This window comes from Myiozetetes cayanensis, unplaced genomic scaffold (assembly GCF_022539395.1).
Source record: "Myiozetetes cayanensis isolate MyiCay16 unplaced genomic scaffold, myiCay2020 scf13, whole genome shotgun sequence".
In the NCBI taxonomy this organism is placed as follows: domain Eukaryota; kingdom Metazoa; phylum Chordata; class Aves; order Passeriformes; family Tyrannidae; genus Myiozetetes; species Myiozetetes cayanensis.
Window position 1 is genome coordinate 2,395,199 of NW_026086937.1, and position 18,261 is coordinate 2,413,459.

Sequence of the window (18,261 nt, forward strand, 5' to 3'; positions counted from 1 at the left end):
CATGACAAGCTTATGCTAAGGTGCAATAAATGACACTGGGTCACACAGTCAGACTGTGGACCAAGACAGTCAATTTATTTACTTTTTATAATTTCTCCCTCCTTCCCCCACTTTTTCTGTTTATTCAAATGAGTTTTTAAAGGTCTCTTCTCTTAATTTGGGAATTCTGTACAATGGTATTTTTTGTTTTCTTTTAAAAAATTTCTAATGAGAACTATAAAAGAAAAATAGGGGAGGTCTGAGTGATGTTTTTTCCGTTTGATTTTCTTTTTTTTTTGGATGTATGTGTCTTTTTGATCTACATCTTGAGTCACTTTTGAGTCACTTCTCACTGTGTTGCCTCCAAGTTTTGTTTGTTTTTTTTTTTTTTTACTCAGCAAAGTACTTTATTTACCTCTCCCAAATCTTTCCGAACAAGTTCTTTACCTCGAAGATAAAACACTTAGGGAAACATTCTTTGTTTTGTGTTACCTGGTGGTGACACGAGTTTAAAGTTGTTTAGACAAGATCGAAAAGGCACTGAAGTCAGCATTGATGTGCTGATTTGCTGATCCTGTGGGCCAGGGCACAGTGTCTGGAGGTTGGGAAGGATGCTGTTCTGACAGCTAAAAATAGACAGGACCTGCACTGGGTGAGAATGAAGGAGGGAATGCAGCACGAGCTGAAGGAAAAGGAGCAGTCTGTGGCCTGGAATGGGATTTATGAAATGGCTGCTGCAGCTGCAGAAGTGCAGGAAAAGAGTTGTGGTGCTGTGATTCTGCAGCGTGGTTATGTTGGTAAATTACAGCATTTACCCTGTTAAAATAAACCCCAGTGGATGGCAAAGAGGACTAACCTGAAGGCTGGCTTTTACCTTCTGCAACACGTTCTTTCCATGCTTTGCTCAGAGTACTTGTAAAGAGCTTTTTTGTAAGGTTTGATACTACATGTCAGTCTTCAAAAATAATTAATAATGTTTTATTAGGAAGTGTACTTATTAGTCAATGGGGAAAAAAACAAGACCAATATGGCTCATGCTCTGAAGTGAAAACACCCCTGAAAGTATTGACTCACTCAGTAGTTTAGGTGGATTAGGGGTGCAATGAAGCACACTCAGTATCCCAAGGTGGCTTTTAAATATCTATACAGAAGAATATCTCTTCTGTGGAGTGCTAGGAATGGGTATCAAGATTTGCCAAAGATATAGTTAGAAAGTGAGGCAGGAGGGAATCAATGATACCTTTAAATAAGGGATCCCAATTAAGGGTTCAACATCTAAAACATTAATTCATGGAAAGTTTGCTTTTTACATCAGTAGAGCTATAGATTCCTACTATTTGTCCCAATGTTCTTGGAAGTTAATGAGTGATTCCTGCATAAACTCTTTATCATATTTATAAAATGTCTCGCTGGTATTTTTTTTTAATTCGAGATCTTCATACATTGATGCTAGCAACAATGGTACTGGAACATTTGGAAATGAGTTAACTGCAAAACTTTACTTTGTTAGAGTCACACACCTGCTCCTCATTGCAATATATCTCGAGAAATTGAAATCAGATGAAATAGATTTTACGAGTTCTGAACAAATGAGATAAGAGTTCCCTGATGCACCTCAGTCTGTGCAGAAACCTTTCAGGCTGCAGTTCTCATGAATGCTGATAGGTTACAGCTCAGCATCTCTGTGGTGAGTTGAAAGTGCTGCTTGTTCTATGTTTTGGGGAGAATCCTGATCCACTCAGCGTTGTGAACTTCTCCCTTTTCAGGGAATAATACACTGGATTTTGGAACATGGATATATTTTTCTATACAAACTTGTTGCGAGCACATAAAATTTATTATTTTGATTAAATAGTAGCTCTCTTGAGAAAAATAATGCACTAACATTTTTCTTTAAAACCATAAAGGGCTTTGAAGGACATGGCTACTCTCTCATAAATATCCTGTGACTTTCTGCATGCATCTCTTTTACGCAGGCATGAAATCACACTCTGATTGAAAATTGGAACATTAGTTTTGAGAACACAAATACTGAAAAAAACCAGAACCAACACACACCAAAGAAGTATTTTAATGCCTTTATGGTAACACTTGTTTTTTAGTTGTTTTGCAGTGATTGTAGAGCATCTGTTTGGTTTACGAGTCAGTTATTTCATCCTGGTGTTAAATTAATATACCTGTTCACTAAGGCAACAGTTCTGTGCTTCAGTTGTATCAGATGATACACCTGTGGCTGAGAGACTTCCAGTCAGCCTGTTCTAATTCCACACAGTTTCCATCTCCTTGGAAAACTGCTATGGATACACTTGTGTGGCTGTGCAGATAGCAGGTTGTATTTAACAGTCCAGTTAACAGCTCATAAACAAAACCACCAGAGCTCCTTCTTTTCCCCAGTGAATTTGGAGATTGAGGAATCATTCACAGAACCATAGAATATCCTGAGCTGGAAGGGACCCACCAGGATCAATGATCAAAGTCCAACTCCTGACCCTCCCGAGGACCATCCTGTTCAGGGCCCAACCACTCTCCTAATTTCCAACCCAAACCTCTCCTGACACAGCTTCTCACACCATTTTCCTCTTCATACCAATACAAAATTTCATATTTTATGATTATTTCTTAGTTTTAAGCAGTGTTTATTTGGGGGGTTTGGGCATAATGTAGAGTGTGAAGCTGGCAGTGCCAACTCTATGCACGCAACCTATTTCCTTTCTTTCTCCTAACAAGATTAAAAAATGAAATTATGTTTTCAGGTCTTTATCATGTCTGTTAAGGTGTTGTTTCTGTTGAAAAAAACCTGCTTCTCATCAGCTTTCATGATAAAATGCTGGAAAAAAATTGCTTTTCTGCCTTGGTGTGTGCCCACTGCTGAAGCTGCAATGGTGGGAGCTCTTTCAGAATTATTATTTTGCCTTCATTTCCCATAGGTAATATGTTAAAAAGTTTATATATCTATAAATGTAAAAAAAATGCTTGTAAGTAGCTTGAAACTACTTACTTTCTGTCTCTGTGCTTTATTTAGTTCTTCCATGATGCTGCTTAAAAAGCAACTTTGGTGAGATATTGGTACATGAGCTTTTTAGCTGATTGTCTGCTTATAAAATCAGAGGAAGAAAGTTATAAGCAAAATTTCTGTTTCTCAGATAAGACCTTGCAGATGATAAGGCAGAAGGTTTAACATTTATATGAATTAATATTTTTATGGGAATAGAAAATAAATCCTCCAGCACAATCTTTAAATTATAATGGTTATTTTCATCACAGCAAACAAAACGTGATGTAGACCAGGCATGAAATCTGGTTTTTATCCAATATGCCCAGCATTTTAGATCAATACAACATAACCATCAGTTTTAAACTATACTTATCAAGTATTTCAGAAGTATTTCCTTAAATAAAATTGGTAGCCGCACAAATTCACTTGAAAAAGGATGCTCTAACATCTTTACACTGAGATGAATTCTGATGCCACTCAAATGCCAGTCCCTGTAACGCAGCTTGCTTGAATTCCACAAAACTTTTTGAAGCTTTACTTGAAAAGGAAAACTAATGCTTGGCTTCTAAAACACAAGAGATCTGTTGCTTTTTAATAAATGTGTGAACAATATGGTTCTATGTCAGAAAGTATAATATTTTGCTGTTCAAAATGCTGTTCTGCCTTTCTAATGCAACCAAGTATTTTCTTTCCTATCTCTGCCCTGAAAATTTATTTGCTTTTTTGATCCTCTGTGTTTATTTAATGAATTTCCTTGCAAGGCCTCATCATGCATTAACAAGTGGTCACCACTGGTATGACTGCAGTGATACTGAATAGGCAAAATGAAACAGTGCAAAAAATATGGTGTGAAAAATAAATAATCTAGAGCTATATTTTGAAATAAGTCAGTCTTTTCTAGCTCTTTGGATCTGGATGTAGAATGGCAGATTAGGAGGCAAGCTGTAACTGGGGCTTTGGGATGTTGTATTTTGTGTTGTTACCTGCCTTTAAAACACACACATGCTTCCATCAAAGAAGAGAAGTTTACTGTGTCTTGAAATTGTTTTCACTTAAAAACAAAATTAAACAGGCCAATTTTATTCCATAACAGGAGATATGTGAGCTGAATTCAGCGAGAGCCACGTAATCAAGTTACTCCAGCTTTAACGAGTGGCTCTGTGTCAGCAGAGCGTCTGTGTGAGCTCCCAGCCCGTGGCATATGTGCAGTCATTTGACTTAACCTTCTTTCACCGTGGACTAAATTACCTCTCACTGCCCTGCACGTGCCCTGGTTGGAGTGCTCAGACAGGTTGGATATTAGAAAGAAGTAGGTTGGATATTAGAAAGAAGTTCTTTACAGAGAGAGTGATCAGGCATTGGAATGGCCTGCCCAGAGAGGTGGTGGATTCACCGTCCCTGGAGGTTTTTAAGACGAGGCTGGATGTGGCACTGAGTGCCATGATCCGGTAATCACGGTGGGGTTGGATCAAGGGTTGGACTTGATGATCTTGGAGGTCTCTTCCAACCCAGTTAATTCTGTGATTCTGTGACAGTTCTGCTGCTCGGCCGATGTGCAGGAACGTCCCCGGGCGTGACCCTTTCGTGCAGGTCAGCCTCGCTGGTGGGGGCCCTGGGTGACAACTGCTCCAGCTCCTGGGGCTCTCATCTTGGAGTGTGTCATCTGCCTGGAAGGGCCCTGCTGTCTGCAGCACCCAGCACTGTGCTCAGCTGAATATTCCCGGGGGTTCTGGGCACAAGAGCTAACCTTGCAGAAAATGGCCTTTTGGTAAACAATGGCAGCAGCAGCAGCACGAGTGTGAGCAGCAAAGAGAGTGCAGTGAAGTGTTAATCTCAGTGATTTTTTTAAAAAAGATGGCCTTATAAAGCAAAAGCACGGCGTGTTCAGTTGAAATCCAAACCATTCTGAAGCATGCTGTAGGCCTATATAAGAAAGGGTATCAAGTGGTATCTTTATAAATACGATGAAATAAATACCCTGTCCTTCATGATCAAGTTGCATGTACCTCATCCCACATATAAGTAGATGTAAACATTAGACTATTTACATTGTATTATCTTTTAAGCTAACATTTAAATAATTTTTACTCTTTAGAGTAGTCTTCAGTTGGGAAAGTATCAAAATTAATTTTTATTCACTGCTACTTCAAGCAAGTAACAGCGGGATAATATTTTTCTAATCCATGTTTGGAGGTTCATCTGCTCTCATTTGTAAAGCTTGGTGAAATACCTTTTGTTTGTTTATTTAATTTTAAGATTTCTCCTTCTTCAAGCTACACCATTTGTATTCCACCACCCTGAACTGCTTTTGTGAGGTGTGGCATCAGAGATTCTGGTGGTCCACACTTGTGCCCAAAGTAGTTCACTGCCAGCTTGGAAGCATTGTTGAAATGCTGACAAATGAGCATATAATGGCAAATTGCAGTACAGGAAATCTTTTAGAAGACTGGTCTTGTCACCCTTGGTTGGGCTCTCACCAGTGTTTTGGGCTGTGAGCAGAGTCCTTGAAGCTGTGGCAGGAGGTCACAATCGAAGCTACTGTCACATCTCCTCCACAAGCTGGGTGAAAGTGGTTTTGTAAATATAAGGGTACTCTTGCTAGCTAACTGTTTCATGGTTGTGCCATGGGTTTTGGTCCAGCAAAGCTATTAAGTTGGGTAATTGTTCAAGTAGCAATGAAATTCAGAAATTGCTATTTTGTTATAGAGGAAATGTAATGGAACATGTGCTTGTCGATTTTTCTGTGCTAAGTGAATTCAATTGGTTTGCTCAGTTCATAAATACATTTAAACTGCCAGTCCTGCAAAGCTGAGCTCCAGCTTGAAAGTCAAGCTGTCTGCTGTTTCTTCCCCAAGTTTTGATAATAGTTTTTTGACACCCAAATTTTGCTTTCTGTTACTCCAGTGTAACACTGTCATTGTCAACTTGCCTCTAGTGGAATTGCAGTGATGTTACTCAGAGTGCAACTTGACCAGCAACTCGCTTAGCTTCAAGTGATTATGCCTGAGAAGAAAGTTGTATGTTTGATTTTAGGAGCCCACGCTGAGTTTTCAGTGTAAATAGCAAAGGAAGAAAGCATATCTATTTTTAAACTGATTATTGTGACTATGATATCAATTTGGAGAAGACAAAAAGAAATGCAATAAGAAGGTTTTCAGTCACCTATCAACAACCAGAAAAAAATTCTTTAAATTTGTTTCTTTCATGTGAATTTTTGAAAAACAAAATAGTTGAAACAGGTCTTGAACTGATTCTCACTAAAATCTATATATACTTTCAAAAGCAATATCTGTGATAAAGCCCAGTAAGCATGCTGATCTAGATAGAATTTGGGAGAGCTGTACCACCTATAAATAGTGCTATTTGTGGACAAAATAGCAATCTCGTTACTGCAGCTGTATTTTTGTGTCCCCAGATGCTGTGTTGCCTAGCAGCATCATTAGAGAATGATCTCAGAGGTTCTGGACGGTGCTGATGGCACTGAAGTACTGCATCAAAGACTGAGAATGGCATTGATTACCTGTTTCTCATTTCTGGTTTTCTACTTATATGTGTGATAATCATCCTGAGCAGACAAGGGAAGGATTCCTGACCCATTTTCCCAATTCTGTAGAGCAGTATTGGTGCCAGGGAGCTGAGGATATTGGTGGGCCTTAATGACCCTGAATTTTAAGGTCATGGAAAAGGTGAGAAGTGTTTGTCCATTTGTAAATCAAAAGCAGGTCTCTACTACTTCAGCATGTAAAGGTAAATTTTCAGAACCGATTGCATCATGAGAACATCTTGTTATGCTTTTTAATTTGTTAGGTTTCTGAAAGGGGTTGAACGTGACTTCCATGAACAAGTGAAGGATTGAGCTTGCTTAGATTTGCTCCATGAATAACTATTTTAGATTGTGATGTGCAGTGCCATAAGAGAGGAAAATTGGTTTATATAGTTAAAATCAATTTACTACTTGATTCCTAGAATCAAAGGCACTGAAGCTTGGTGATGATTAGTATAGACTCCTGTTTTCATAGTAATTTTCATTGTCTTGAATGGTAAGCCATAAGACTCTTGGACAGTGTGAGTGTTATGGACATGAAATAATCTTTGGATAAAACTTGGACATAAAACATTTTAGGAGAAAGTATCTAGAATTCAGGTATCCCTTTTTCTTTTTTTTTTTTTAATCTTTTTCTGGTGATAACTGTAATCAAGATATAGTTCTCTTTCTTTTCTAGCTTCCCTTCTTTAAAGTATTATGTCTGCAAAGTTCAATGACCACAAAATGTTGAGCTTATTGACCACTCTTGTTTAGCTTGCTGGATAATGTTTTCTCTTGTGATGTGAAAGATGTGGTCAAACTGAAAATTCCTCTTGACTCTTTTACACTTTAGGTTAATTCTGTGACTTTACATCATCTGTGGGTGAACTGTCCTGCAGCTTCTATCCTGGACCACTGAAGCTTATAAACCATGGTTCAGTGTGCTCTGATGGCAGCAGTGATGTTTCTAGAAGCTGAAATCTGCTCTGGAAGTATTATAACTTCATTGTGAAGCTCTAACATAAACTGAAGGTGTGGTGCAGGCACACCAAGCACTGCTGCTTTGCTCCTGAAAGCCTGATAGCATCTGCTTTTCTTCCATTTGAATATATCTCAGTTTCTCATTTTCTAAACAGTGAAGAGCTGACTGTACCGTGCACCTTTTTCTGGGGCCCTTTTTTGTTTTCCTACCCATTTTGACTTGCCAATGCCCTTGGTGCCAGGGCTGTATCCTGTACAGGGGAGCTGTAGGCACTTGGTGTCTTTAAGAACTTCACTTCTTGGCAAAATGTTGAAGTTGGCTACTGACCCCAAAAGCTTTTGGTGTGGGAAGGTGTTGAGAGAGAAAAAGAGAACAGATGGAAACTGATAGACATCCCACTGCTGTCTCATTTCCTTGGGAAACCAGGCTAAAAATAAATTGAAAACTTGAGGACTGGTACTTCATTGTGAGTGAGTGCCCAATCCCCTTGGCAGTCATTCTCACTCATCCAAGAAAACCTCTAGGTGGACTGAAAGACCTATATTTTTGTCAACTGGAACTTTAATGAAACTGAAATGATGGTCTATTATTTCAACCACAGGTGAATATCTGTTGGAATACTCCCATTCACTGTGTAGAATACAGAGAAATAGCAAAATACAGAATACAGAGCCAATAGCAAGAGGCAGGTGTTTGTTTGTGTCAGAGCGTTGGGCACACCCCAAGAGTTACTGAACCATTTGTAGGGAAGTGTTATGCCTTCCATTACCATTATGTGCAATAAGAGAATGATCTTAGTTAATGGTCTGTTAGCTTCAGTCTGCCTTAGTTTGGCTGTCCAGTATGGCCCAGCTTGCTGACCTCAGTCTGCTGTGCTTATTGTTCAGAAATGCAGCTTGTGAAGAAGCAAATCAGCCTGTGAATTCTAGAAATTTCAAGTAGTGGCAGTCTGAGTGGCACGGTATGACCTGGCTGAAAGCACCTGGGCATAATGATGGCACCTCTCATCTTTAGTTTTGACTTTATTCCTTGTTTTTCACTCTGAACTTTCTTGCTGTGAGTGAAACAGGAGCATACGTATTTGGTGCTCCTGGACATAAGTAGGTGGAACTACCAGGGAGGGATGAGCTGTAGTGTGTTTTACCACACATACTGCCAGTGAAATCATGCAGGCCTTTCTCACACCATCAAATGTGTGTGCACAAAGCCTGAAAATGCTTCCTCTGCAATCTAAATGACTATTCATGTCACACTGTGATTTATTAGACTTTAGAATTGTTTCCCTAACGTTACTGTAAATAACTCAAGCCTGAATTCTGCAACTCAAAATGCTTTGATGTCATTATGTTTTAACTAGCTTCAGAAAACCAGCAAGGTTGAACTGAACAAAATTACCTTTTGATATAAACTGCTGTCGTGTTTTTCTCCAGACTGTAGATGAAGGCAGCTGTAAATATGCCTCTGAAATTATTCTCCTACCTAGAAGTTAAAAATGGAACTTAAAACTCACTCTAGTTCAGTTGCTGTTATGGGAATTGGGGAAGAAATTAATTGAAGTGCTGTGACCTAAGTTAAGCAGGTAGTTATATTTAGATGGTCAGACAAGCTTCTCTTAGCCTTAAAACCTAGAGATCTCAGAAAGTTGTGTACAACTTCTGTAGAGTGAAAATAAATATCCATGTTTGTATTTTTCTAGTATCTGGAAATTAGGTGAGATAATTGGAAATTACAGGAAGATATGTGGCATTCCAGGGAGAATAATGATTTTTTCAGTGGTTTGCCGAAGGGCTTTTGATACCAAAATAGTAACAAGATTCAAAGTACAAAGAAGGTTGATTTAGTATTTCTTTAGGGAACTGTCCTGAAGAATATGTAACAATCTGCTTCAGACAAGCAAATGTGAACCCAAAGACATTTCCTAAATGCCACATTCTTCCAAGCATTCACATAATTGCAGGACTGCCAGCGACAATTGCATTCAGTTGTTAAAGAAAATAATTCTGGCTGCATCTTTGAACAGATGGGTAAAAATGGGGTATGTATTGAGGCCAGAATAAATTGGCCAGCTCTGGAGAGGGCATCAGATTACAATAATCTTCACTAGCAAAACCAGACCATTAGACATTTGGAACCATACCCAAAACATCTTTTTTTTTTTTTTTTTTAATCTGATCCTTTAAAATATTTAGCTGACTCGTAAAGGCTGCACTCAAGCTGGTGATGTCTATGTTGGACATGAGATTTTCCTGTTTGGAGATGGGGTTTAGGGATCGTAGAGACAACTGATTGTTGAAAGAAGGCAGCATTTCAAAAAGTGAGATCTAAAAATGAAGGACAAAGAATGGAAGCCTTCCATATGATTTTCTGTGGAATTTGCAGAATTAGTCATGCTTGACACTTCCGTGTGCAGGATGTAAGTAATGCTTAGCAGCTGTTCTGAAGGAAAATCCACTCGAAGTTCTAAGTGTTCCACAAAACTTTTGTTTATTCCTGTTCATAATAAATGTTTTTTTGTACTATTTTTTTTTCCTGCTTGACTAAATGTCGTGCTATTTCCAGGCTATAATGCAAGAAGGTAGACTGCATCTTTAAAGCTCCTTAGAGGTTTAGGCTGTAAGTGGATTTTAGAATTTAAAGTGAAAAATGTTAGAAAAAAGCCATTCTATGTCATGCACTTCTTGCATCTATTTACTGTCGTTCTTTTTAAAATTGGGGATATTTATATTAAAAGAAAACAACATCAATTTTTTGCTTAGATTCACTCTGTATTAATTTCTAAAGAAAAGAATAATCCTACAGTGGTGTTGTGTCTGTAACATTCCATACAGGCACTGCGCTCTCATACCCTTTGGAGTGCTTTGAAAAGAACTCTGACTTAATTGTAAATGCCATGGGCTGTATGTACACTATTCTTCCTGCTCTCCTTCATTTTATTTTCCAGATATCTCTGTTAGAAGTATGGCTGATAGTGCTGTTGTTAAGCTCCAGTAGCTTCCAACCAGCAATGTTTATAATTCCACGCAATTACAGGTCCTAACCGGAGATTTATGAATTTCCCTCTTCCTTGTCAAATGTTCCCATTTTCATGCTGTGTTCATCTCCACCTGCTGTATCACCTTATAGAGAGATCAGATCAGACGTTCAATAATACTTGCATTGCAAGTACACAAAGAAATGCTGACAAGTTGTGTATGAATATTCTTGCAAACTTCATAAAAAATAGAACCAAAGGGATTCTGCATCTTTTACCAGTGTAATGAATCTGTGTGCTTTAGAGCTCTGAAGTAACTTTTATGAATTCATTTAAACACATTTCTCCACAAAATTTGATTGTAATGTTCCTTGCCATTGAAAAACTTTAAAAAAACATATTTTTTTTATTTATCGAAAAGATGGCAGGCGTAAGCATTTGATTATTTGAGACCTAAAAAATGATTGCAGGTTAGAGGTCTGGAATTATATCTATTTCACCATCCTGCCTTTCTTTTATTAATCAATATAATGAGCTTTGTCTCCGAACTGTGTTTTTATTTATATTTATGTGCATTGAAGCCAGATGGGTGTGTATTAAGTGGGAGCAACGCCATTCTTGGTTGGCACTTTATTTCAAACCAATTTTATTTTTTTGCCTAGCTGTAGAGCATTAACATGTATCAATGTATTTTGTCATATAGTAAGAATATTTTCTTTTTTTTATTTATAAATTTTTTTAAAAGGTTTTTTGAACGATTCAGTCACCAAGTGCATCGTGGCTCTACGCTTGACCGTGGTAGTGAAAGTCAGTACCTGCCTGCCTGTGGGGAGCCACTCCGAGAACTTGCAGTGCTCGGGGAAAGGAAAATGCATCACCAAACCAGATGAGGTAAAGTGAACTTACTGAGACCTTCCTGTAGTGTGGCAATTCCACCATAATATAAACACTCCTCCGAGTGTGTGCATACCTTGCTGCTGTGTCACAGCCTGCTAAACCCCACAGGTGTTTCTAGATAACAACAATATTTTTATTTGCTATGTCTAGAAGTAAAGCGCTTGAAGTGAGGAAATAACAGATAGATGCAAAGTTTCTTACCCTGCCCAGGCAGTAAAAAAAAAATTATTCTAATCAGGTATAAGGTAATTTGTACTGCATCCCACTGGCATTATAGAAGAAAGTTTCTTTGTGAGAAAAGGACCACTTGGGATCTCCAATCTCCAGACCAGTGTGTCCCAGTTCAAATCTTCCACCTTGTTTTGGTCTCGGGTCTGATTTAATCTGGTGCTCATATCTACACATCCTAACAGCTGGTCACTCAGAACACACTGGTCAGTGCAATGGAATTATCTGAGCGTTGTTATGAGAAGAAACAGAACAGGGTAATTTGGTATTGCTTGGGAGTTTTGCTGTGCCTCTTTCTCTTTTGCATAACACTACACTGAGAGATGCCAATGTCAGTGCCACTGGTCACTGTGGATTTTCTGTGGGATCCAGTAATGTGAGAAAATAAGAACCAGATCTGTTAAATTTGCATCCTGTGTTCTGCTTTTACGAAACCAGACCGGCCTTCAGTGATTTAGATCCTGTGTACTCTGTTACCTTCTATACATGTTATGTTTTATTTCATGGATTAAAAGTCATTTACAGCACAAGTATGCGCAGTTAATCTTTGGTTTTATTAATTTTCATTTGGAAGATAAAAGCAGTAGTAACTGTTGAGTAAATATTAACAGCTGTGAGCCTGCTCTGAGCACAGAAAATTTGGCATATTTAGTGAATTCACTCTTAGTTCATCTGCTACCATTTTCTGATTTAAATTTTCAATAAGCGTGTTTGATAGAAAAATGGTGTTTTGAATCGTAACAACAATAATTAAATTGCTACAGTAATCTATATATACAAGGCAGTGCTAACATCTGGAATAATTATCTGTTTTATTTCTCAAAAATGAATTGTATAAAATGCTGGAGGTAATGTGTGAACATGATTATTGCAAGATGTGTTTAGCAATAAGTGCTACTCTGCTATACCAGCTGGCTGGTATCCAAATAAATTATTCATTCAGACACAGTGTTCTGTTTCATAGTCCAGTTTAGTTTTTCTGCTTTACCATATTTATAATTTTTATTTTATAAATTTGGTGTCTTGAACTTCACCTGTGTAAATAATATCTTCAACTTTACTATGTATAACATCATATCAAAATTTAGTCTTTTTCCATTTTTTTGTCAATTTGAGAGTTAAAGTCTTTGCTAAATAGCCTTACTTTGTGTATTTTCATGTTGTTTGTCCATTTTTATGACTAATTTTTTTCTCCTGTTGCATGTCATATATCACAAAATAAAAATAAGTTATTTCCTTTATCTATGCAGAAGAGTGAATGCTTTCCTGTATTAAGGAAAATGCATCTATGGCCTTTAATAATTATCCATGTGTTATAAATATTTAAGACATGGCAAGTAAAGTAAAATTTTCTTTAAAAAGAAAGACAGATTGACTTCATGACTAGAAAGAGGAGTAACTATTTCACTCAAAAAAAAAAAAGATCCATCAATGTTTGTGTGTCCCTACTTGTAACTTTGGCATTGAAAAATTAATGTGTTAAAACTGGAAGAGTTAGTGATAAATGAGCCCCACCTTGTGCACGTGTGGTTTGTTGTTTTCCCTGGTAAATGGATAGGAAAATTTAGGACAGTTCCTATATTTCCACTTTTCCTTCTCTGAATCTTAATAACAGGAAGTTGTATCAAGGCAGTGTTTTGGATGTTGAAGTTCACTTCTGGAGATGTGTCTATCAATTAATGGCAGTCAGAGATCTGCAATTAGCAGGATTCTCAATATCTCTAAATATAAAATAATACATAAAATTTAATGTCAATACATTTGTACGGAGAAATCTAAATACCTTTTCTCGTCAAATAATTTTTAATTTTGTTTTAGAAATGCAATTTTTTTTGTATTTTCACACTTTACAAACTACTCCTGAGTTTTGTAGAACTTGAACAAATGAGGAATGTCCCCAGTGATCCTCTCGAGGACCATCAAACGTGTGCCAGGTGGCCTGCCGGGCTGGGGTAGCTCCCTAAAACCTCAGATACAGTGACCAAAATGTACATAATTTATGTCCAAGGAGAATAAAAATGCCATGTTGTCTGTTTGTCCATGGTGTTTGTTTAGATCTGTGAGGTTTCTTTGCTTTTCAGCCTATCAGTTGCATAAGAGAATTTATTCTCAGCTGAGAAACTGACCCATGCCCAGCTTAAGATAAAAATAGAAGGTGGGCATTTCATTAAGCAGGATGTTTTTGCCTTTGTTTAACTCAAATTCTGCGAGATATACCCTAAAATATCTCCATGATTTCCCTGATGGAGCAAACAGCTCCCAAAATTACACGCTTGACACGTATAACCGTTGTGTTGGTTTCCCAGGACGCAGTTCTTTTTTGCAGAACTCCAATTTTCTTTAAGTTTGCAGCAAGTCCTTCGTGATCTGCTGTTAGTTTTATCTATAATTCATTCTGTTTTGCACAATCTACTCTTGCAGGATGCAAAGCAACTTCTTAGAAGAATGCATAAAAGACCTAATACCACGACCAAGCTCCGAGCTCTGCTGGCTGTAGTCATTGCTTCCAGTGCCAAGAAGATTTATATGGATGTCTTTGGGGTTTTATGCACTTCATAGTTTTATTTCAAACCTAGTTTAATGGAGAAGAATGCAGGAACACATCTGCTTAATGGGAAATCTGAATGTAATTAACAATCTGCAGTGGTATGGGCACAGTGGCAAAGTGTTATCTACGGAGTGCATACAACTGTAAACAAATGAATTCTGGTCTAACCTGGGAGTCTTGGACAGTTTTTACTCATTCCTTACTGGTACATAACTTGGCTTCTACTCAGCTAGATACTTTTTATAGACTGTGGATGTGAAAGGCAAAGTTTTAATGCAGAGTTTCTTTTTCAACTACTGTGGCTTTTGAAAGCAACATAAAATTCACCGCTTCGAACAAAGTTCTGTGAGGTGATGCTGAGTCCAAGTGATGCCTTTTCCATGCTTTGTATGAACTTTGTACCTCTGTTTTCCTGCCGTGCTTGCCATTTGTCCACAAGAGGGAAGCAGGAACGTGTCAAAAGTACAACCCTGGTCTTGGCATCATCACAATATAAATAAGAATTTCAGATTCGTTTACTCAGCTTTACACCAGAGTAAGTTGTCCTCAAACCAGTTAGGTGTCAATGGAAGAGAAAAATCTTTGTATTAACCCAAAGGGGAGAGGTTTGTCTGGTGTGAATTTCTGACTTCCTGGAGGATTTTGAAGTGAACTTTGCCCACCCATTCATTTTGAATGCCACAACTTTATTTACAAGTGGGGATGAAGTTGTTTCTTTCACAGATTTCTCTGTTCCACAACTTCAGCACTCCCATGTAAAATATGGAAGAGCTGGCTGTGGAAACATGAAATTTTATTGCTAGATGTAGAACTGATGAGATTTACACAAAAATAACTGCCCTGTGCTGGCACAGAGAAATCACAGATTGAAATGAATAGCAATGGTTTCCATGTCTTCTCTGTGGGCCAGAAGCTTTGGGGTAGATGTATTTGATTATTATTTGTAAAAAAGCAAATTCTAAGAAACCCTAATGTACACCTGCCCTGCGGATGGACTTATTTTTCTAAGTCCAATGTACTCCTAAATACAAAGTATGTAATTATCATACAGGAGTGTTTTGCTCAGATATTACAGCAACTCACTGGAGTTTGTAATAAATATTGAAAGTCTTTCTCAGCAAGCAAGAGTAGACATTAATTTTATTCTGGTCCTCTTAAGAGTTTTTCACTATAGTAAAAAAAGGTACTTATTACTCTGCTTACTTAAAATAGGAAAAAATTACTATATTCCAACTATATTTATAATATGATACAGGTTGCATAATAGCAGATTATTAAAAAAAATTATTTTATTGCCATCCCAAGTGATATACGATAGATTTGCACTCTCTTAACCAAATAAAATACACAGAGGAACTGTTTATTGATAGTAGATGGTTCTGGAGTTCTCAGATAGTGCCATCAATACTGGTGTTGTGGCAGTGTGGAGCTGCTTCTTGACTTAGTTTTCCTCAAATATGCTAATATGTGTTAGCTATGCAGGGGAAAAGTAATAGTATCAGCTGGGGGAGCAACAATAACACCTAATCCTCTCTATAGAATAACTTGTCAGGGTCTCAGAAGTGCTATCTGTCATTAGACATTTCAGTTTGAAGTGTTACAATGCTTTTCTCTTGCAGCTTTCAAACCCCATTTGGTTAACTGTTCTTTACGGTAAATTGACACCTGTAAGAAACTCTTAGAGAGACATCAATATTATCTGAGCTTTTCTTAACTTCCTATTTAATCAATATTGGTGAAGCAATGACTGGCTGTTGCATTGTTGAAATGCATTGATATTTATATTGCTATAACAGGATGTTAGTGATGCTTGTTTCTCTGTGGACAGTTCATATGAATTATGATCTTTAAAGTAAGTTCTGTCCTACAGGAGTGTAATAATTTTGACTCTGTTTTGCTTGCCTGACTTTCTGTTGAACTGCAGCCTTGTTTGGAAACCTGTCATTTCTAATATGTGAGATATTCAGAGCTGTTTTGTGAAGAGGCTTGGGTAAATTCCAGAACATTTATAGACTGTACTCTTAGTACACTTAGCAAGGACTTGCACTCCCGATAAATAACATGCCCATCATTTTGAATTTTAGAGATGATACTGATCCTTGCATAACTCTACCAAGTGAGGTATTTGTGAAGAAGTACTGAAATCTGGGGTTTACTGAGGGAAGTTTTTATTTATGTGAAGATGATTATTTTTTCCTTAAGCCACAGCTGTTTATTTGTATGAAACAAACACGAGAAAAAAATAGAAGACCCACCTCTCTTTTTGTTCCTGCTTCCCTGCACATTCTGTACTTTGCATTACAATGTTTGTGCATGGGACAGCTGCGTTCTAGCCCTGATGATCTGCCTTTGAAACGTGAGAGTGAGTGATGTTGCCATCTAGTGTTTATTGAGCAAATTCAGATAGATATTTAATCTAAATCTATACTACAGATGAGAGAACTCGCCTTGCTTCCTTTCTGTGAACCTGCCTTGGCAGTGTTAGTGACCTAAAGGTTTTTTAAATCTAATTTTAATTATTTTCTTACCAAAAAACATGTGTGCCATATCATGCCCTCTTGTAGGTATTTTAAACCTTTAGCAAGTGCAGTGGTCTTGTTTTTATATTAAACCGCAAGGTTTGGAAAAAGGAATGAATACATTTGGAAGAAGACATATTTTAACAAAATTGAAGGGGGAGTTACTGCTGAAGCACCACTGAAGTGACCCCCTGGGAGCCAGTCCTGCCCTTCCCTTAAAGGGTTCATATTTGTAGTAGGATTTTTTTTTGTAGTAAATCTGCACATTACTTATCCTGACAGCTATTTCAGCCTATAAATCCAGTTTCTGGAACGGAAGAAAAAATTTAGAGTGATTTAGATATTATGGATCTGATCCCAGCCTCCTTGCCTGGATGAAGTGACCCAACCTCATAAAAAATTTGAGCTGAAGAATTAGTGCAGGTTTGGTATTTGACGTATCTGTGGCAGCTGTTGTTGTTGTGAACAGCAAAAACCCAAACATTTACATTCAGTAGGGTATGAAATGAAACAAAACCTTTGAAAATATATCCTGTTTGTTTTTAGGCAACGTTTTTCTGTGAGTGTGAAGACGCTTATAAGGGTTCCCTGTGTGAAGAATTTGATGCTTGTCAGAGCCAGCCCTGTCAGAACAACGCGACCTGCACCGACGTAGCCCAGAAACACGACAGGAACAACTTCACCTGCAGCTGCCTGCCTGGTAGGTTCTGTGGTACACCTTGAATGATGCACTTCTGCTTTCTTCATCTGAAAAACACCTTTAAAAGCATATATTTAAACCATAACCTAGTGAGTGAATTGTTTGCAACTAAAAGAACTTTAGCTATTAAGAAGACAAAGGCGAAACTGTTGTTCACATCAGCTTTTTGCTAATCAGGTTTTCTTCCAGTTTTCAGATTTTATGTAAAAACCAGCTGTTGAATAAACATGTTTTCATTGTAAACTCTTTCTGTATGGTGCACCAATCAAATGGGAGAAAATTCCTCCCCTCTCCCCTCCTCTCCATGGTGGTTGCTCAGCACCTCTGCTTTTCTAGCCCTTGTGACATAATTGCTATGATATTCCTGAATCGTGCTGTCTTTCAGATGGACAAAACATGCCCTATAGATAATAACAAGATAGGACGTATTTATTTTTGCAAATCTGTCATAAAATGTTATCTCTGATGAGTTTTCCTGCCAGCTGCAATGGCAATCACAGGAAGTCAGATTCTTGTAGCAGCACAGTCATTTTTGCCTTTCTGTGCTGTGCCCTTTTGGATACCTGTTGAATTCCATGGTGATTTTTAACCTTCACAAACTTGGTAACGTTAAAAGATGCAAAAAAATTGTAATGAGTTAAGCATATTCAGTACTCTGATGTTATGACTGACAAAAATAATCAGCTGGATGTGAGAACTTGAAAAACTAAGAAACCTGTAGATGAAAGAAATCCCTGGATATAGTCTTCTATAATACTTCATTGTTGGAGACCAACTGAAATTGCAGAAAATCACTGGTTTCCCAGAGTGAGGCTGGAAAGCGCCCTCCAAGTCCTTCAGCCTGGTGCAGAGGAGATGTCTGATGAGACCACAGTTCTGCCTTTCAACTTCATTATTTTTCTCCAGTTTAGGTGAT

The 18,261-nt window shown here is 37.8% G+C and overlaps 1 protein-coding gene across 1 annotated transcript in view; it reads left to right on the plus strand.

Annotated features, from left to right (window-relative positions):
* Positions 1 to 18,261, plus strand: part of DNER (delta/notch like EGF repeat containing) — a 108,433-nt gene that overhangs the window by 57,916 nt on the left and 32,256 nt on the right. The window contains exons 5-6 of the mRNA XM_050308173.1: positions 11,199 to 11,344; positions 17,192 to 17,345. Coding sequence (XP_050164130.1) covers positions 11,199 to 11,344; positions 17,192 to 17,345 — 300 coding nt within the window. The remainder of the gene's footprint in view (positions 1 to 11,198; positions 11,345 to 17,191; positions 17,346 to 18,261) is intronic.